Source organism: Diadema setosum, chromosome 18, assembly GCF_964275005.1.
Source record: "Diadema setosum chromosome 18, eeDiaSeto1, whole genome shotgun sequence".
Classification (NCBI taxonomy): Eukaryota; Metazoa; Echinodermata; class Echinoidea; order Diadematoida; family Diadematidae; genus Diadema; species Diadema setosum.
Genome location: NC_092702.1, coordinates 31,097,977 through 31,120,580, shown reverse-complemented (window position 1 = coordinate 31,120,580; position 22,604 = coordinate 31,097,977). Strand labels below are relative to the sequence as shown.

At 37.1% G+C, this 22,604-nt stretch overlaps 1 protein-coding gene across 1 annotated transcript; it reads right to left on the bottom strand.

The window, feature by feature from the left end:
• Positions 1-1,536: 1,536 nt before the first annotated feature.
• LOC140241744 (heparanase-like) lies at positions 1,537-18,888 on the bottom strand. Its single transcript, XM_072321492.1, has 10 exons — positions 18,616-18,888; positions 15,049-15,201; positions 10,956-11,110; positions 9,858-10,028; positions 8,640-8,853; positions 6,303-6,560; positions 5,881-5,992; positions 5,067-5,206; positions 3,748-3,894; positions 1,537-2,830 (listed from the first exon to the last, which is right to left on the bottom strand). Exons 1-10 carry the CDS (start codon positions 18,816-18,818, stop codon positions 2,632-2,634), a joined length of 1,752 nt encoding a protein of 583 aa, XP_072177593.1. The 5' UTR covers positions 18,819-18,888; the 3' UTR covers positions 1,537-2,631.
• Positions 18,889-22,604: the final 3,716 nt, after the last annotated feature.

Here is a 22,604-nt window from a genome sequence, read left to right as displayed (position 1 = left end):
TAAACAATCAGCCCAGGGTGTTTAAGTTAGTCATGTTTCGTGTTGTGTCAATCAAGAAAGACATACTTGTCACTTTAAGCCTACTTTTGGTCGTAGACATCTCTAACAAAGGTGTTCCACGTCATCCATCCTCTTTTGTATATAGCTAGAGAGGACACTGCAACATAATAATACAGCATATGAACGCATTCGCTAAGCCCTTAAACATGTAAAAAAGAAGGAAGTGGGATTGTGCATGGAGATTACCATCTAAGAGATTCTATAAGCTCATAGGCTTAGAATTTCTTTGACTATGTGGTAATCAGAACACTGTGAGCAGCAGTCATGTCATATGAATACGCACGAAATGCACGCTGTAAATGTGCAATGAACCGTCATATCTATGCTGAATTCAAACTACTTAAACTATCATCAATGCCATCGTAACTTTTACTTGTATTTTTATTTGCTTGTGCCTGTAAAATTGTGTATGTACAAATCCTCAAAGATGATGGCCTATAGGAAGTGATAGATGATAATAAAATATTTTGGAAAAGATCAAATGCTCCTTTACTGTCTGTTGATATTTCAGCACGTTCTTCATGTAAAGCCATGCAATCAAATAATAATTACATGTCATTGTATAAGAAAAAATGAAATCCACTAAATCTTGAAGAACTTGAAAACAATTTAAAGACCGAGGTAAAATCAATGTCACAGTCGTCCTCACACACTTCACATTAAATCACCATCTGAATTAAAGCCCATTTTTAGCCCTCAACTAAAACCGATGAATACAAGAACCACTCCATGTGAATGATAGAGCCTCAAAATATCCTCAGAATTGTTTTTTTTTTCACTATGTAGAAAAGTTCTTAATGTTTTCACATTGTGCATAACGACATCGAGAAATCATATCTCTTCACCACCCTGTATCATTAATGATATGACGAGGTACATACACTGTATATATAGAGGAGATAAACGTGTATAATAAGAGATACAGCTGTAATATAATACAATATCAAATTAGTGACAACATTAACATAATGTTGACATGTTGAAAGTACACCGGAATGGGCTTTAGTTGGAATGAGTCAAGAAAACTATGTACAGCGCTGTCTAGGCATTCTGTTTGGATTTCTTCCGTCCCCATGCTCTATCATTGCTTTGTATTACCTCTTATTATAAAGTTTCTCTGATTTTGTTTTTCTGCAATGTCATATCTACACAGTAGGCCTAACTATTCATAATCATTGTGCTTACAGTCAATGAACTCTCCACACCCAGATTTAATAGCTGTATATTTCGTGTAACTAATTTGAAATCGTTGTGTTCCTCGTGAAAAGTTCTTACTTACCAACGATTCAATTCAATTCAATTCAATAGTTTATTTATTTCCATCATCAAAAAGAAAAGAAAAGAAAAAGTTGACATGATCCAAAGTGATACATTTTTTTTTTCATTTCTCTTACACTCGTCTGAGAAAGGATTTAAAAAAAGATACAATATAAAGTATATACACGAATGATGTCGTAAAAAAGAAACAATGCACTTTGCCATGGCAACAAAAATACATGTAGTAAATAATCACAATGATGGAAAACAGTGTTCCACTAAAAAAGCCAAGCTTGTAAGACGTGGAACACTGGAACAAAACAACAACAGCACCAATTTGTTATACCAATGAAACATATTCATTTTAAATTCTTCTATATACTATTGTACATTTTACTCATTGATATAATGATACTCATTATAATGATGCTCATTACTCATTGATATAACGATTGCAAGTAATATCATTCGTGCAGATATACTATCATGCCACATGAACCCAATCATTCGCACATTATAAAATAAATCATTACGGATCTTACCCCGGCAAAACATTTCAACAATTACGATTTGTCATCAGACTGTAACTAAGCATATCAAAGCAAGAAGAAATAAAGCCAAAAGAAGACACCAACCTACACGGCATGTTTTACGTTGCATACACTCCCATCAGTGATGGCTACCGATACTTATCAATGCCTATCATTTCTCTTCGGTCGAAACCCTTATTTTGTTATTTTATTATGTTACTATGAATCTTTTAATGTCTCTTTGAGACCATCGTGCAATGATCTAAAACATAAATCAAAGCAATACTTGCGCGTTTGGTTTCCAAACACTGTACTCTTCAAAGTTTGCTGAACCTGTTGTTCGAGTGTTGAAAGAAAACGATAGAACCATTGTTAGGATACGGTGAAATGTTACTGGAAAAATCAGTATACAGTATAATTCTTCTATGATTGAACACTTGTTCACTTAGTTTACCTCTGCTTTGTACCAGGTAAAAGACAGACGGGAATCACATTATGGCCGAGACCTTTTTACATAAAAAAAATGGTCACCGAGGAAGCTCTTAAATGATGCTTGTTGAAAGCAAGAAATCATGTGACTGACGGATTTCAGTCCCCTCCAGAGGAGTGAGCAAAGGTTTGAACAAAGTACGTTGTCTTCCATGAGGAGAACGGCGCTGCTTCCGATGGATTCGAACACGGGACCTAATATTGATCGGGAGAGTTCGTGATTTTATCCATTGACCTAAAACAGTCAGCGAGCGCATTAGACATAGAAAATGTTAAAACGACGATTTCACAGCCACTAAATCACTTCATATGAAGGACCTAGACCGGCCGCCTTCCCATTGCACGCTGCAGCACTGGCGTCTCTGATGACGTAGAAACCGTACGTCAATGGCTGAAGAGTTATGTTAGATCCTGCTGGTAGAGGGCGTGGAAGGGTCTTGGGCAGCGTCCTGTTGTCTATCATTTCTAGAGTTTCACCGTTGAGCTGGACGTATCTGGTCAGGAATGACAGGCAAGGAAATGAGAAAACACTTGTCTTAATTGCCCGTTCCCACACAGTTTCATTGTCGCTGATCTTTTACATAATCCATCTCAAAGAGACCATCTGGTGTAAAACACACTATGGCATAGTAGATTATTAATTTTTGATAGCTATAAAGACCGGTAAATATAACAATATTACATTAATTCATCCTTTATATTCACGATTTGCCCTCTTCGTTGCTTTCGCTACCTCGCAGACGTCCTTTTGTCTGATACCAGGAAACCGGACTGCTCTCTTGAATGAAAGTAAGTGATAAATATAAAATCATTCGGTTGTCTGCTTTTACTCAATTTAATTCAATTCAATTCAATCAATTTAATTCAGTTTGCTCCAATTATCATTCATTTTCATCCAACAATAGAATGAAAGAAAATACGAGTCATACATTATATAAGTTATATTGTTTTATCAAGAAGGTATCGATAGCTCCTTGCTATCTATCAATTTGTTAGACATAATAAGCCCACATGCACGTGCAGTGTGGATCATTAAGTATTATGTACAAATAGGATGAACTTTCAAAAACAGCTATGCATACTTTGCAAAGTTGACAGTAGGAAAAATAAGACTAACAATCGAAAAGAGTGGTGCACTGAAAAGCAGAGTGGGTGGGAGAACAACTTAAGACTGAGCTAACGTATACATACACTATATTATTGAACCATGTATTCTCCTATACAGCATCTATACAAAAAACGTACATCAAGACTCATTTACACCCACCAATTCCACACCTTGTAGGCCTACTGAAAGTGGGCTTCAAATTGGAATAAAATCAGACAAGATGAGTGATAAAGGTGCAATAAACATAATTATTTGGTTGCGGCAGTAGACACCCAGGTCTTTTCGTAAAACTCTTATTCTTACTGTGCTGTGAGGTCTCCTCCCTGCGGGGTGAGGACGTACTCGTCTACGTTCTTCCGGGCAAGATCGCCCATAAGTCGCAGCACAGCTGTAGTATCGTTCATCATGTTCATAGCTATGATAGTCAGCGACCCGGCTTCATATGACGAACTGAAGTTGGAAAGAGAAGAGCAAATATTTCCTGAAAATGGATCCGATTGCGTCAGCACATGCACGTGACTAAATACATCAACAGCGAGTTCACAATGTACCAGGAACCTTACCCGAACAAAATGAGTCTCGACTTCTGTGCAGACAAACGAATGGTGCCTCTATATTATTTTCTTTTGCTGTTTAAGTTGCCCCCTTCTACTCTTATGAGTAAGTATAAGAAGACGTTCATCATCATCTAATCCCTTGAGAATAGTCGCATATATCAAGCAGTAGCTAAACAAGAAAGGAAGAAAAGAAAATACTTCCGGGATTGAAGAGTATATTGGCACACAGTTATGTGTGGAAAGAATGGGACTGTTAAACTCTTCTTATGGGATTAACACTAGTCATGACGCTCAAGAGCATAATATATAAGCGTAACTAATCGCAAAAGATTTAAAAAAAAATCATTTTATCAGGTGTCCTTAAAGGGATGGTACAGTATTGGTGGAGATGAGAATTGGGCTTTTAACTTTTTGCGAGATACCAAGAAAACACTTATGAAAATAGTACAGATCATACTATTTTAAGAGGAATTCAAAGTTTATTTGATGAAAATCGGGTTTGGAATGACTGAAACATCCAAAAACAAAATAAAACAAAGCGATCATGATAAAAGGTGGGTCCCAAACTTTATTAGAATAGCTCTGTTTTGGATATCTCCGCCATTTCAAAATCAATTTTCATCAAATAAACGTTGAATTCCTCATGGAATTACATGCTCTTTCATATTTTAAAAGAGGTTTCTCATTATCTCACCAAAAAATGTTAGAAACCTGAAATTAGGTCTCAACCAAAACTATACGATCCCTTTAAGCATGATACAGGTTCAAAGATGCTTTCTTTGACCAAATACGATGACCCAAAATACATGTGTGCAGTGTATGCAATGTTATCTATTAAAGAAAGAAAAATGCACTGAATAGGGAGAGATATGAAAAACTGGTGATAAACTGGTGATAACTGGAGATGTGATAAACTGTTTCTCATCATGAGTGGAAAGCACTATCGGTGTTTTAATCTCTCTCCATATAATCAAAAACACGTATCGTGTAATAGTGGAACATCTTGGGTTAAAGACTATAGGTAAAGCAAACCGGAAGAGACATTAATCATTCGCTCATTCTTACGCATCTGACGTGCAGTGTGCAAAAACGCGCACGTAGCGCTGCCGATCGGATGCTCCCTTCACGTCCGCATCGGTGTCGAGAGCCAATGAGAGCACCTTCTGTCCAACGAGGCGTTTGTGTAACAGACATACCCAGTACAACTGTGCTCAAAGATATAAAAAGATAGGCCTACATGCGTTACATTAATCACTACCGGTCAAGAAAAAATGTGCATTGATTATAAGGTCAATATTCAATTCTTCACTCTCTTGGGGAAAAAAAAGAAGAGGAAGTAAAAACAAAAACAACACTAAAGATGATAAAACTGATGACTTTTCGACAAGATCGTGACAACAAAAATACCCATATAGATTGATAGCTTTATCCGGTTGAAAGAAAAAACAAAAACCGATGCTTCAGATTGTTTAAATGACCGATCCTTGTGGGATTCATGTAAGAGTACATTATTTATCTATTGTTGTGTGAAAATTATTTGCTTCAGAATGGTCTCATATTCAACAGGTAGTGTGCAGTTTAATGTTAACGATCGCCCCGTCACTGTACAGGCATGCCTTAACCTGGAAACATTAACCTGCACATTACTTGAATATGAGACCATTCTGATAGATGTATAATGTACTCTTAAATGAATCCCACAAGGATTGGAGCAATCATCCCCCAGCATTTCCACCGATTCCCAGTGATCAGTTACTAGCCATCCCCTTTAATGATTAGATATTCACTGAACTGCATATAGAGCAAAATAACTTTTATTATTGCAAACGTTCAAAGAAAGTCTTCCTTGATCATTATTTGCTTCTGTATTCATACTTACCGCAGCTGGACGCTCGTCCATAGTTATCAAGGAGTAGAAATTGCCAAAAATGTTCCAGTATGTGAAGATGCCGATGTTCATTTTTGCCGCTAGTCCAAGATTGTTCAGAAGTCTGTTGTAAAACTCGTCAGGGTCACCCGCGTTCAGTGGATGCGAAAATGAAAAGAAAATGGCGAAGACGTCGTGTATAGTACCAATGTGTTGCATCACTTCAGCTATTGCACAATAACTTTCAGGGCCACACAATTCGATAGAGCAATCAAATGAAACAGAAATACACACACACACACGATTCATAAATCTTTAGATTTCCTGCTCAGGTAATTATCATTTACAAGCGAATAATACTATGGCATTCTATGTGCAAGTAATTAAAGCTCTAGGCAACAAAACAACAACACTTGTGTCCTTTACCGACTTACAGAAATCCTGCTACGAATCTTGAAGACGCGTTTCGTAAGCCTCCCGAAGTGACGGACGACGTTTCACCCAGCCAGCGATCCAACGGCGCTTCCGGCATGGCCTCGTGGACAGCATCCCGATATTTCGATAACTCAATCCTGGTGCGATCGAGGATATCGGGATCGAGGAAGTCGGAAACACTCGTGGTGTTGTCATGATGTATATTGTAGAAATGGACAGTTGTAGCGTTGATGGCAGAGCCCGCACGCCTCAGAAATCTGTTTTCCAATGGAATTGGTAATCATCTTTGTTTCATCTTGTAAATCTACAAATTTGGGTATTTTTCTCCTTTTCTTTGCTTTGTCCTTCTATTTTTTCCACAATACTCCTTGCCTGAACTCGGCAGGTACATAATATCATTAAACTCATTTTGTACTGGCAATACAAATTATTTTGTGTGTGTGTGTGTGTGTGTGTGTGTGTGTGTGTGTGTGTGTGTATGTTCGTATATATATATATATATATATATATATATATATATATATATATATATATATATATATATATATATATATATATATATATCCCTAGTTGGCACCTTAGGGAGACATATTGGGGGGGAAGTGTCTTCATTAGGGAGACAACTGGTCATTAAGGAGACAATTTTCGTGTCTCCATTGCGTAAACTGCCATTGAACATGTAATAATAAATTTGCATATAAAACAAATGGAAATGTCTTCCAAATGACCCATCTAGGAGTATATATATATAGGCCTACATACATACATACTTATTTTTATGTAATCATGATTATGAATAAGGCCTATAGTGCAGTAGTGATTGTCTTGTGTCTATCAATGATTTTTCTCTTCTTTTCTACCGAAGTGAAAACCAATTTATGCTTTTCTCCCTTCACGATCAAGGTTCTTATTTTTGTAGGCCTGTAGTTGCAGCATGGAGCTACTAACAGATCTCTGTTAGTAGCTCCATGGTTGCAGGAATAAGGATTAGTGTTAAATGCATGTTTCTATGGCATCAAGCTAATCGCTCACGGCAACGATCCGCGCGTGTATTGGAAAGGAATCAGAATGAGTACTCAAGCCGAATCGGAATCCACTTGGTTTTCCGCCAGTGACAGAAATCCATCTTTGTGTATAGAGGTCATAACTAGGTCAGCAAAGAATTGAAGTGAATAAAAATACATTATAAAAAAAGTGATACATGTCTGACGGTCAAAGTCCAAACTGAAACTTTTTGGCTCGATTGCTATAATATCGCAATGATTGGACGTCTATCTATGGATAGCGTTGGGGTACTTGTACAGTCACCAGAATTAGTCCAGCGTCAAAAAGCTATATGGTTCATGCGAAATTGTTACTGTGCTTGTGTATGTTTTGTTTGTGTATGTATGTGTGTGTGTGTGCGTGCGTGTGCCTACTTTTTTTGTCAGTTATAGTTTATAGAAAGAGGAGACAAAACGCTGTATTTACTTTCCCGGGATTAGTTTTAAATAAGGCCCATTGCCTCCTCATTAACCCCTTCACTTGATAACTTTGGTTGTTTGTTTGTTTTATCACATTGTCATGTTATACTTGTCATACTATTGTCATATTTTTACATATGCATGTTTTATTATGTGAAAAATCAATAATAAAGGAAATTCAACGAAAAGAAATTCTAATGCGACAAATTCAACTCTTGTGTTTCCTTATACGCGCAACACAGATTACACACCGTTTTAAGGGATGGTATATAGTACTGGTGGAGAATGTGGATTGAGCTTATAACTTATTGCGAGATACAGAGAAACCACTGAAGCTCAGATGATAATTCATTGCTGTTAAACATATCACAGAGCCCATGCACCTCACTGGAAAAGGACAAAGGAGGGAAAACACAACACCCAACTTTAACCAACCAGTTTTCCCCTGCAACCGCTGCAACCATGACTGCCTGTCCCGCATCGGACGCTCCAGTCGCCTACGAGCCTGCATCAGACGTGGACTTATGGCCTCAATAAATAATGTTCGCGAAGCAAACACACACACAGACACACACACACACGCACACACACACATACTGAATATAACTATCATGATGATGATAGGTCTATCTATATTGTAGCACAAAGTTTCTAAAACATTGCACAATGTACTTCTAATAATAATTATGTCTTACATCCTCTGTATAAAATCAAACAAACAATAGTTTGACGCATGCTATATTGTTCATTATTATCATTATTATTATTATTATTATTATTATTATTATCATTATTGTCATTATCATTATTATTATTATCATTATTATTATTATTATTATTATTATTAGTATTATCATTATTATTATCATTTACCTTTCGTAATAGGCTGTTACATTTTTGGATGCCTGTGCCGCGACATCATCGCTCAAACGAGAGTGCAGATGGAGCTTTTCGAGGTCCGGACCGACCAGCAGCCCGGCGTCTCTGTACTGACGCTGGGATAGCAGTCCGCGCAGGGTTAGGAAGTCCTGTGAAATCTGTCTGGCCGTCAGGGATATGTTGTAGTTCTTCCGGAACAGGAGTGGCTCTTTAGCATTGTATAGCACCAAATGAGCATAGACAGACAGAAAGATCAAGTTAGCGTCCAACAGACACAAGCGTATGATACACATGCCTATATTCTTTTTTTTTTCATAAGAATTTAGTTGTAACTGCGAAAACAATGTCATTACTCGGAGACAAAGTAATTTGCGAAACATTATAATAATAATAATAATAATAATAATAATAATAATAATAATAATAATAATAATAATAATAATTATTATTATTATTATTATTATTATTATTATTATTATTATTATTATTATTATTTTTATCATCATTATTGTTGCTATTATCATTATAATCACTACTACTACTACTACTACTACAACTAAAATTACTTCTACTACTACTACTACCACCCCCACCACTACTACTACTATTCAATTTGTGTATATAATACGTATATCTACAAAGAGGTTTGCTAAGCGTGTTGTGCATATTTGCCGGAACGTATACGAGAATGTAATTTAATTTGAAACACTGCAAAGAACAAACAACAACGACAACAAAGATCAAGAAGAAGAAGAAGTTGTAAATCTTCCAACGAATTTTTCTTGAATTTTTTTTTCAAAAGAAATGACGAGATAAAAACTAGATTTCCTAGTAGGGTCACACCGGGAGTCGCAGAGCTTGCCGCCCAACAGTTCTCTCTTATCATTACGGTTTTTATAGTATACTGCGATGCTTTGCCCCATAGCTTATGAAACACAATACCGATCCGAGATTTTGAGAGAGAATAACATGTCGATGCTATGTATTGCAGGCATTATGGTTATATTGATAGATCATGTCAGCGATGTACTCTCCATCAAAATCTTGCATCAATTCATGTCTAAATAATTACCACGTAAGAAGAATCTCACAAAACACCAGAGCAATAAAGGGAAGCGTAAAAAGTGTAGGTCAATCGAAACAGACAGCACTCAGGAAAGTATATAGACTGTAGATGAAAGCTGCGATCTCGAGCACGAGTCGCTTGCTTACCATTCCCAAGTTGCCAAATGACTTCATATCCAAGTTTTGAATTGTGCTGCAGGAGCTGTCTAGCGTTGGTGGAGTTCCAAACGCTGCCGTTGCGAAGACACAGATTGAGAGCATACGATACGTCTAAACCAGTGGAAGTGGCGAAGGTATGCAGGTCTTTCCATGCCGTAGCTGTTGAAATTTCATGAAGTTGACAACATGACAGATATGCCCTATAAAGCAGTTTATGCTGCCTTATAATCAAGCTGATCAAGAGACCTGATAAATCAAAGTGTTGTAGATGTTTTATCTACGACCGGTGGACAATGTCTTTATTAGAATTTGAACATTTGGCAACGTCAATCAACAGAGATTTTTAGCATTAGATACAAACAAATCCATGTACCACGTGCTTTTACATCGATCTGAGTAACCTGAAATGAATGACATTTAAAACATAAGACATCATTAATCCCATGTGTACATTGCCTGATGTAATCCTATACAGTGTGGGTTTGGTTTGCTATAATTATTAGAGGTATACTATCCCCTTGAATCAACGAACCTGTACAGTGACGAGGCGATCGTTAAAGGGCCGCCCGTTAACGATCGCCTCGTCACTGTAGCAGGTGTGCCAACCTGGAAACATTGAAATGCACATTACTTGAATATGAGACCATTCTGAAGCAAATAATTTTCACACAACAATGGATACAGTCATAATGTAGTCTTAAATGAATCCCATAAGGACTGGAACAATCATCCCCAGCATTCCCACTGATTCCCATTGATCAGTTATAACCGTTGATCTCGATCGAATAACCATGATCACATATACGCAAAAAAAAGAGAAAATATCTAATCGGGACGTTTTCTTATTCTTAATTTCGACTACATGAATTTAAATTTAAGTCAAGTTTACTTCATACTCAAGCAGAACAAAACGCAAATCTATATACACCATTATTGTCAGCACAGCGTAAAGAAAAAGAAACCGTCTTTCAAGGATTCATCATTTCATTCTACTGACACAATAGCATGTATGCAGCGTCTTGACTACACTTGAAACAAGACTGTTCAAAACTTGTACAGTTTATCTATTTTATAGTTGCTCCATACCGGTCAGCACTTTACTGTTAAAGATATCAGACGCTCCCACGCTGATGTTGCTACAGGTCTGCTCTGGAGAGAAAACCGTCTCATCTGCGTGTTTACCCCCGACGCGAAATACGGCAGGAGACAACCCACGGGCCAATGTTCTCACGGACGTTGAGCTATACGATACCATGAATACAGGAGTCATGAAATGAAGACAATAAAGGTAATGTAACATGATTTAAACTGAAAGAAAGTCCTAACAGTGCATAGACGGGTGTCATTTGTTTTAATATTCTCAACTAATGAAGCGTATATCAAAGTAGGCTCTACATGCAAATCATGTTCTACTCCGGAAACGAATGATAGCTCGGTCACAATAATGGTTCACATTTTAGTATAGTTCTTTTTTTTTTTTAATCACATAGGCATAGCCCGCTTCTCTTATTTGGTACCATTAAATCGCCTGGTCTTATCTTCTTCTATCCTTTCTCCGATTCTTTTTCACAAACACTGATTACTCGGGGCTTACAGCCCCAAACAAGCTTGCTTATATGTATAGGTCCCGCCATACTTCTCTTTGTTCAACTCCATGTCGATTTTGACCAGTTATCATTACAATTGATGTGTTATTACCATGTATTGTTTGTTTTTTGCACATTTTTTTTACAAGGTGAAAGAACTTGTATTACTATTTCTGATGTAATATTCATAAATGAGAAGTATGAAATAGATAAATTGAAATTGAAATTGAACTCGATATAGTTATCTTGTTTTTTCTATGCCTGTTGACAGCTTTATATTGAAACATAATGCAATGGCAATGCGAGTCAGCACCATAGAAGTGCATGTCATACAATGTTTCTCGAATCCTACACTCATACAACACTTGACACTTGAAACAAATTAATTTGTTTTGATCCAAACAAGAGCAAAGTTCAGATCTTGATTTCCTATAACACAATCAGACCTCCACTCAACGTCATTGCTATCATGAAACCGAATCTCATTGATACGAGGCGGTTTTGTCTCTAGGACCTATTATGTGCAGTGCAAATGTATGTTAAACTGATCATCACTTGTGGCAAAATAAATATCTAGATAAATACGTGCCATATATTTCATCATACTGTGTTTTTGTTTTGCTTTGATTTTTCTACGCAGATTATTAGGATATAAACCCGTAGAAACCTTTCAAACCAAGATTCTGCCGGGGGGGGGGGGGGGGGGACATCATATGTAATCGCTGATAAAGTACTACCATGATTACAAGTTACATTGGAATGCAACTCAAAGTATAAATGATCATAACTTGCATGTTTCCATGCATGTTTTTTTTTTTTTTTTAGTGATTAACAAACGGCATCGTACAATGTATATGGATTTATGCAAGTTATGCTCAGTCTAGGGATGTCCATTCCAGAGTCTTTTGTTTATAATATCACCTGTATGGGAATGCTGTATTTAGCAGTGATTTAGAGATGATGTCATCGAAAAAAAATTGGTTTGGAAAGTGGTTTGTTTATTTGTTTATTTATTTTTGTTTGTTTGTTTGGTAAAGGCAATGTCAATAGCAAGTTTTATAAGTTGTGATCTTTTAAAAATCATATTGACAAGGATTATATAGGAATATAGGAATGTGATCAGATATGTTAGCATTAAAAAAATACCTGACTGTAATGTATCTCGCTGTAACAAGGAAAAGTAGAAATTACGCGGTGCGTAATATATGTCCCCGCCGGAAGTAGCATTTAGTAGCAAAATGTACAATATAGGTAAAAAGATGAAGGTCAAAGGTCAAAGAAGTCAAAGGTCAAAATTCTATGTAGAAGTTTTGAAGCCCTCACCTAGTGCCATCACATAAAGCAAACGGAATTGAAATCGGGTTACAAATGGCAAAGGAGTAGCATTTTGTAGCAAAATGTACAATATAGGTCAAAAATCAAGGTCAAAGGTCAAAGAAGTCAAAGGTCAAAATTCTGTGTAGAAGTTTTGAAGCCCTCACCTAGTGCCATCATATAAAGCAAACGGAATCAAAATCGGGTTAGAAATGGCGAAGGAGTAGCATTTTGTAGGCAATGTACAATATAGGTCAAAAATCAAGGTCAAAGGTCAAAGAAGTCAAAGGTCAAAGTTCTGTGTAGAAGTTTTGAAGCCCTCACCTAGTGCCATCACTTAAAGCAAACGGAATTGAAATCGGGTTACAAATGGCGAAGGAGTAGCATTTTGAAGCAAAATGTACAATATAGGTCAAAAATCAAGGTCAAAGGTCAAAGAAGTCACAGGTCGAAATTCTGTGTACAAATTTTGAAGCCCTCACCTAGTGCCATCATATAAAGCAAACGGAATCAAAATCGGGTAAGAAATGGCGAAGGAGTAGCATTTTGAAGCAAAATGTACAATATAGGTCAAAGGTCAAGGTCAAAGGTCACAATTGAAATTCTGTGTAGAAGTTTCAAAGCTCCCATGTAGTGCTATCATATAAAGCAAACAGAATCAAAATCGGGTTAGAAATGGCGAAGGAGTAGCATTTTGAACATTTTGATCACACACGGACGCACACACGGACGGACGCACGGACGGACGCACGGACGGACGCACGGACGGACACACACACGTACGGAGCCCGTTTCATAGTCCCCTGCTCGAACTCGTTCGGCGGGGACAAAAATGTTATTTATAAGAGATTATGACTTTGTAGTTATTCTCGTTGGTTTATCAATTGTAAATCATAACATTAATGTAATAATGAAATACATGTATTACGAAAAGTTAGAGTTTTCAATGGCCATCTATCAATATCTAAGTCGCCAATTAAACGACACATCTTTATGTAAGAGATGAATTTCCCCATCAGGATATCTAGGACTTCAAAAGTAATTCAAGGTTTGTGTTTGGGGATCTGTAAATTAATGCAATAAAAGACTTATTACATCGATTTGTACGGAGAGAGAAACATTCTACAACACTGAAAGTAGAGAATGCAAAACCATTTCTAATATTGGGACCACTTGTACTTGCTTGTACAATATGATAATGAACAAGCGAGTCAACTACTTTCTTGATCATTCGTTCGAAATTGGCGGTTGCAGCTGAGGGGAATTCCAGGCTCACATAATAGTGTTTGGGAAAATGTAGCACTGCAATTTCATTACAAGATCGCTTGCTTAACAAGCTCACCTGTGGAGAATCTATGCATGCTTTTTCCTTCAGCCTCCACTTATGCATTCTTATGGTGGAGATATTATAATGTCATCATCTTTGTTTACTGTGATTAAATGAATTTTGAAAACATCATTTTTTCGAGTCCAAATCATTATAAATTCTGAAATTGTGTAAGCAGTTTCTTTTATCTTTTTTTTACTGCTGACATTTTACCTGGCACCATATATTCTATCTCTACTTCACTTCCGTGAAAGGAAGTGTCATGCATGGAAAATACACGCATGCAAGTCTGGCCATCGGGCCTATACGTGAAGAACGACCTGGTTATCGACAGTTCTCTGTCAGGGCGTCCCCCTCACTGTGCTCTGTAAATCACTGAGAGTGGTAATGTTACCTTTTATATACCACACGAGAGAAACAAAATATTTACTATCCATACCTGGCATACCGATACATGTATTGCAAGGTCTTATTTCAATGTCTGAAATACTCCATTACGACACAAAATTCTAGACATGATAATGACATTTAGAAAAACAAACTTGAGTGTTCGGAGCCGTCTGTCGTATGCATAACATGGCATCAAAGGAGACATTGTAATATAAAGAGAAATTAACAAAAATCATCAGTGGGGCGCAAAAAATCTCAAAATGCTATGCACGAATGACGCTTAGGAAACTTTGACAGATCTTGAAGTTTGTCATGTAACCGACAACATTTCACTTTCATCAGGTTGTTCATCAGATTTAAAGGACTTGACTCTATATGATAATCAATATGATATGATATAATATAACATAATATAATATAATATAATATAATATAATATAATATAATATAATATAATATAGTGGGGGGATTGTGAGAAGCTTGCTGACAATTGCTGACACGATACTGCACCTTCTTACCAGGTCTGATGCAGAAGTTGTGGTCTTTTTTTCTTTTCACTTACTTGAACGGAAAAATGTTCTTAACATCGCATGTTAATCTGCCAGTACCGACGCCAGTGGACAAAAAGCGACGATCAACCCGATGTAAAACGTTTTCCGTATTGATAGAGACCCGAAATGGTGCTTCATATCCCTCCAAGACAGCACTGAACTGGCTATAGAGTGACAAAAAGGAGCAATATCAAGAAAAGGGAACATGATTATTTATACAAAGATACATCACAGTCGATAAAGTCGAAGGAGGTAGTAGCCTAATAATGCTAAAAATTCTATGATGATGATGATGAAACAGCATTTATATAGCGCCATTTATCTTTAGAAACATTCAAAGGCACCCAGCTCCCACAAAGTGTCACACATCATTCACAAAGTTGCTGGAAAAGATAAGTCTTCAGTTCAGACTTGAAGGTATTGAGGCTGTTGCAATTTCGAAGCTGAACTGGTCACTGCTGGTAGAGAGTTCCACAGACGTGGCGCAACAGAAGAGAAGGCTCTATCCCCATACATTTTAAGGTGGGTATTGGGAACATGGAGTGTCAGTCCAATACAATGTTGTCCTGATGGTGCCTACTATGATGCCGTCTCTATGCATGTTATTGATAAAACAACAACAACAACAACAACAACAACAACAACCAACATGGAAGCATGAAGCGAAAAGGAGTGTCCCCTTTTTTGGTTTGGCATGTTTTATGTCTGCATTTTTTTTTCAACATTTCAATACAAATGTAATGACACCACTAATATTTTTTTCAACATTACTGACAACAGCATATACGAATACACAGTAAACACATCTGACATTTTGTTATCAACGACGACTAATCGATTTCAATTACCAGGAATATGCATAAAGGAGAAGTGTAGCAGGCTGCACATCATACGCCACATGATGCTTGAAATTATTGTGGCCTGAGAATGTGGTAAAGTGAATTAAAGGGGGGCCACACAATGTTTTTATAATGACTCGTATGTTATAACAGTAAACATGGCTTTTATCCCGTTACGTTTATGAAGAGATTTACTTCCTCTTTCAAGATATATACAATCATATCTTACAGTTCCCTACATGTCTCCATCGAATCTGCTTGTTGAGAATAAACAATCAAACCAGGAACACTTCATGCCTCGAAACACTATAGTTTAGATACGATAAAAGTATTCATGAAGGACAACATTATCACGATGATAATCATCTTTCCATTTCGCTCAACTGTTTTAATGATGTGGTTTTGGTGAAAAGAAATGCATAGAACTTACTAGTTTATACGCCTCCGACAGTACTCTTTTTATGCTTTCAAAGAGCCATTCATGAGCTAACGATGATTTATTTTTCGAAAGTAATAATCTCACCGACAACACCAAAAAAAAAAAAGAAGAAAAAAAGAACACCGACATCATCTATCCTGTTTTTTTTTTTTTTATCACATCCAATAATTTGAAGACCTACTCGCCAGCTCGAGGAATAAGAGAGAAAAATAGTGTATACACTTTGCATGTTCTTGGCTCTTCGAGACTTGGATTAGTTCAGGGTTTCACTTGTTTTTAAAAAATACACTAATATCAATCACACATGCAAATGAGATGACGTATATAATGAAGCCATATATTGCCCTAAAAATATTCCATTGACAAGCCCACATACAGTATATTTCATAAACTTTCCTCTCTACATTTTAGGGTATAAAATACACACAAACACACACACACGAATAGTTACATCCAATCAAACCATGTGGCTTTTCGATAACTTAGTGACTTTGATAAAGGAGGGGTTGAAACTCTTAATATTACTAATAAAGTAAAAAAAAAAATCGCCATCAAAAGCCCAAACAAAACAAAACAAAATTGTAAGTTATAGACGTTTTAAGAATAGCTAATGAAAAAGGTATTGGGAAAACAGACCGGTTCTGTAATGTATTCAGATCTTATGCGTGCTTTGTTCACAAAAGTTGCTCTTAACAACCACATAGCTTGCCAGATGCTTGCCCTACCTAGCAACAACTAAGTGAATTCCTGCCTATGGAACTTAGTGGGAAGGAGTAGGTGAATGGAATGCTTTGCTAGCAAGCTGTATATAGTCAGATAGGAAAAGAAACATCCATGAATTGTAATACTTTGTAGAAACAGTCTATTGTGCAGTGATGACCTGCTACCGTCTCATCTAAATTTCCATTATCGACGGTTGTAATCGTGATAACTTGTATATTAATTGTGATCAATTAACATCTACAGAACATTTCAGCTGAAAATGAGAAGACCATAAACTCCTACATTTGTATTCAACATGCATGACATGCTGATGATGACCATCAGCAAATGACGTGCCTATGAATGCATATAACAGACGTAAGCAACAGTGATTTCACATTTTATTTGCATGTACAAGGGAGAATACTATGAGATGGTGATTGGAACAAGGGGTTAGAGTTGAAGAAATAGCTAGCGAATGGGGAGGAAGAGTTGTTACACATGTATATCGTTGTATTGTACTGTTGCTATACATGCGTAATTCAATTGTATTATATCCCTTATTAGTAAAATCCTGTTCAGTAATCGGTCTATATACATACAATTATGGAGCCCCATGATCAAACATAACATTGGTTTGGTATTGGTGGTGATGAAAACAAAATGCCGATGGAGAAAGAGCTACACCGTGACGTTATTCTCATAATATATAGTGAACTAATACCATAATATAATATAGATATGCCATCGATCAATGTTTTTTTTTTTTCATCGATGTGAACATCTGTAAAGTGACATTGGTAGGATTAAGAGGGGGACATGCAGACAGAAAGAAAAACACCTTTGGGTTATAGAACACAAAATCAGAGCAAATAAAATCGAAGATATAACGGGGATTTTCTCCGTGCTCCCCATGGAATCCAATATAAACATTGGAAAGTGGAATTTTGTCAGTTCAAGAATTAAAAGTTATTAGTTTGATTAGCGTGTATGATGCTAGCCTTTTGTCAAGGCCCTCTCGCTATATGGTGAAGAGAGCCCAGCTGAGTGGGGTTGCGCGAGGGCCTTTTGAGATCTGCTTCGCATTCTTTTGTTAGCCCTTTGAATTACCGACTTTTGCTCCCCGATTTCGGGAGCAAAAGTCGGGGTCCAATCAGCGTGTCTGTCTGCTCGAACCCGATTTGAATAGAGCGAATGCACGCCGCTGCCGCAGACCTCACAGAACTCTACACACTCTCACAGAACTCTACATACAGAGTGTGTAGAGTTCCGTGGCAGACCTCTTCGGGTGGTCAGTGATGCATGCGAACAAGCATGACCACCAAGGCTGAGGATGCGGGGAGCGCGCCATTCCATTGGTTGACCGGAAGCCATTAAAATGAGTATTCAGAAGGGTTCACGTGTCATGAATAATAATGTGTGAAGCAGATCTCAAAAGGCCCTCGCGCTGGCGCGCTCGGCTGGGCTCGCTTCGCTCGCCCATTACAGCGAGAGGGCCTTGACAAAAGGCTAGTATGATGCAGGCTCGCCTGTACTCATAGTTTCAGGGTTGACGTAATAATGAAACTGATGAGTTGATATAGAGTCTATACACTCACCGGCCATGTGCTTTCCCATTCCCGTTCCCGTTCTCTGGACTGCCAGCAATCCAGGCGTTTTCAAACCCTTCAGCGAAATTGTCAGAACTGAACGTCTTCGACAACTTCAGAGACGTGTCATTTCTTGCGCACCCATCTTGGTGCTGCCCCAGGCCGAGACAGAGCGCAAATCTAAAGAATTTCTGTAGATCAAATGCAACCATAGTTTCGACAGCACCTCGATTGGTCTAAATGCAGACTGTGCACTGCAAACCCGACAATGAAATGGCTTCCTTATTGTAGTTTTTGTTTCCGTCACTTCCAGTGCACATATCAGAGCAACGTTATTATAGTCGAACGCTTAGGAAGTCAAGCCGCACGTATAGTAGAATGAAAACGAACTCTCACACAACCCAGTTTCGGGGGGGGGATAGAGGGAGAGAGAGGGAGAATGCCGTTATCATCACGAGGCTAATAGAGAGTGATAGGCGCCAGCACAACGACGAATTTTTGAAATACAGGATGGGAGCAGGGAGATGGGAAGAGACTATACAAAATGGATATAATCAAATCAATGCTTTTTTTTCGTAGAGTTGCTTTTATCGCAGCTGATTGACTATAGTTCTGAATCGATGTACAAGTAAACGTTCATTTTATGCCATCATCATCGTACCATTTAATTACCATCGTTCAAACCCAGGTCAAAAATCCAGTAGAAACCAGTAGAAACCAGTAAGCACTTTTAACTGGTCTTTACTGGTTTTAAGGTCTTAACTGGTTTCAACTGGTATCAACTTGAAACCAGAAGGCAATTCCAACTTTCCAGCAACAAAATAAGCAATTCTAATTCTGAAACAGTTGATACCAGTTGAATTCGTACTGCATGGCACCAGTTGATACCAGTTTAATCATACTGGTGCCAGTTTATACCAGTTGAGTTGCACTGCTTACTAGTAACTGTTGAAACCAGCAAAAGTCTACTGGTGGCCAGTTGATACCAGTTCAAGTATCGTAGGTAATATTTAGTTCCTGCCAGTTGAAGTCTTACTGCAGTTCATACCAGTCCAGGTATTACTCTGTACCAGTTGATACCAATAATGAAGTCTACTGGTCTATAAGTTGATACCAGTTGAAGTCCCAAGTTGATACCAGTTCAAGTCTCAATGTGTACCACGGTACCACTTGATACCAATTGCAATCTACTGGTACAAGTCGATACCTGTTGAAGTCTTACTGGTACCAGTTGATACCAGTTAAAGTCTCATTGTTTACCAGTTGATACCAGTTTGAGTCTTATACCTGGCACCAGTTGACACCAGCTGAAGTCTACTTTTTGAATTCGATCAGTTCATCAAACTGAATTTAAAAGTAAACACAGCTTAGTTAAAACATCAAATTAAAAAGTAAACAAAATAACATAAAACAAAACATTTGACATGGTTGAACTTGGACTCTTAATGATTTCAACTAAATTCAGCTGGAACCAATTTAGATCAGTTGACAATTTAACTGACAGACTGTATTTTGACCAATTTGTGTGTGTTTGCGTGTGTGTGTGTCGGTTTGTGTGCAAACAGTTAGTTGATACAATTTGAAACCCATGTACCTGACTGGACTTGCTTGCCACTTCATTCCAGATTTAAACCCAGTAACTCTGATACCAGTTGATTCCAGTTTGTTTCTATTGGTTTCCACTGGTTCTTTTGCTCATGAATATTCATAAGCTATTCAAATTCTATTTGTGAAAAAGACAATTGTTGAAATTAACGTTTTTTTATGACTTAAATCAACTATGAAATTTGTTAGAAAATTATATGATATTATTGCCTTGATATTCACAATTTCAACTTGTACACATTTGATGAGGTATTTTCACATTTCTTAATATAATAAAAGTGCAATCTACTTGGTGAGCATTGCAGCTAGGGCCCTATATAAATGAATGAAATATCCTTCGTACTAACTATAGGTCGAAAGGAGTATAGGATGTAGGCTAAGCCTAGATGTACTTGTAGGTATAGGCTTTAAGACTATAGCTGTAGGATTATATGATAGGTTAGATATTAACAATGTCTTGACATACACTGTATGTATGTTTTGGTAAACACCCATATTCAACACTAAATTAATTTTGTCAACTGGATCCCAGTTGATTCCAGTTGGACGAATACCAGTTGAATGGATACCAGTTGATTCTAGCCATATATTCCAATTTCCACATTGAAACCAGTTGCCATAACTGGAATCAACTGGTACCAGTACCAACAGTTGCCAGCTGGTTTTTCGACCTGGGAACGAAGTTTTTGAAATAATTTTTGCTTTCGCAAGTAGGCCCATCAAACATTAAGTCCACATGAATCATTTACTGAAATTTTAAGTGTAGGCCCCACTACTCTAGTCTATTCGCGATCTTTTTGTCTTTTTTTTTTTTTTGGAGGGGGGGGAGGGGTGGAATGTTTCCCAAGATACAATGTAAAAGTGACGATCGATACTGACACAGTGTTGTGATAACTCTTCCTAAGCTACCGTACCAAACCCCTTGTTTACTAATATCATTCAAATGCATTCTTACTTGCAGGATAATCTATCCTATTCTATATAAAAAGTAATCAATTCTATAGGGATCCAGTTCATTGTTCCAGTGTTTGGGTGAGCCACTTCATCTTGCTTGTTGACAAGATGGATACCACGTTTGTCTCAGTTAAGCTACGAAGAAAACTTGAATTCTCACATACCCCGATCACCCCGGCCCCCACCCCCTCCCCCCCCCCCCACACACACACAGACACACACACGCATTCACATATTTTTGCCTCTTCATGAAACAAATGAAGAAAAATCGAAACTAATTGTAAAAAAAAAAAAAAAAAAAATCACAAAGACCATTGACTCTGTCGAATGAGACCTCCGCCCAGAGATTCTGCCCATCAAGGGTGGGGGGGGGGGGGGCAAAATTTTTACAACAAGGTTGAATGACGTTATCGTACATGGGATTTGAAATATGAAACTTGTGACAGGCTAAGTTACCCTTTTATTTGTGTTAGATGGTTGGATGTGTAAGAACAAATTGAAAATTAATTATGATAAAACTGTGAGCATGTTAATTGGTAATCGATATATGTTGAAAAGATATAACAGTTTGGATTTGAGTATAAAAGGATATGGAATTAATCAGGTTAAAAGTTTGAAATATTTAGGATTGTATATCGATGACGAACTCAGATGGGACGTTCATGTAAATTATCTGTGTGAAAAGTAGGCCGTATGATTTCTTTCCTTCGTCGTTTGACATATTTCATAAACAGAAATTCTTTGAATTTGATATATCGCAATGTTATTCTTCCTCATTTGGAAAATGCAAATGTTATTTGGGAGTCTTCTTGTGAAAAACATATAAATCAATTGCAAAAACTGCAAAATAGAGCAGGAAGAATTATTCTGAAGATTAATCCTAAATTACATTTTTCTGTCAGGTCAATACATGATATATTACAGTGGGAAACGTTAAAATCCCGTCAAAAATTTCATGTCGGAGTAATGATTTTCAAGATTTTGAATAATATAACACCTACCTATTTACACGAAAATATATTTTATTCCCCCAAGCCCTACCAATTTCGGTACAGTAGCCTCAGCCTTCCAAAACCTCGGACAAACTTTTGCAAACGTGCATTTTTCTACAGGGGAGCCAAACTATATAACAGCCTTCCGCATGCTGTCCGTGACTGCAAGTCACTGAAGGATTTTAAACGGTCCCTTTCTGAATTGGTTTAAATTCATCTGTGTAAACTTATCTATCTATCTATATATATATATATATATATATATATATATATATATATATATATATATACATACTTTTGTCTGATACACAAGAAATTTATCTACACTTTTCAAAAAAGCGTATTTTGCCTTGAGAATTTGTATAATTATTGCATTATAAGTTTTCAAGAGACTACAAGATGTATTATAATGTTGTATTTATATGATATGTAATCTTCTACTCTTTT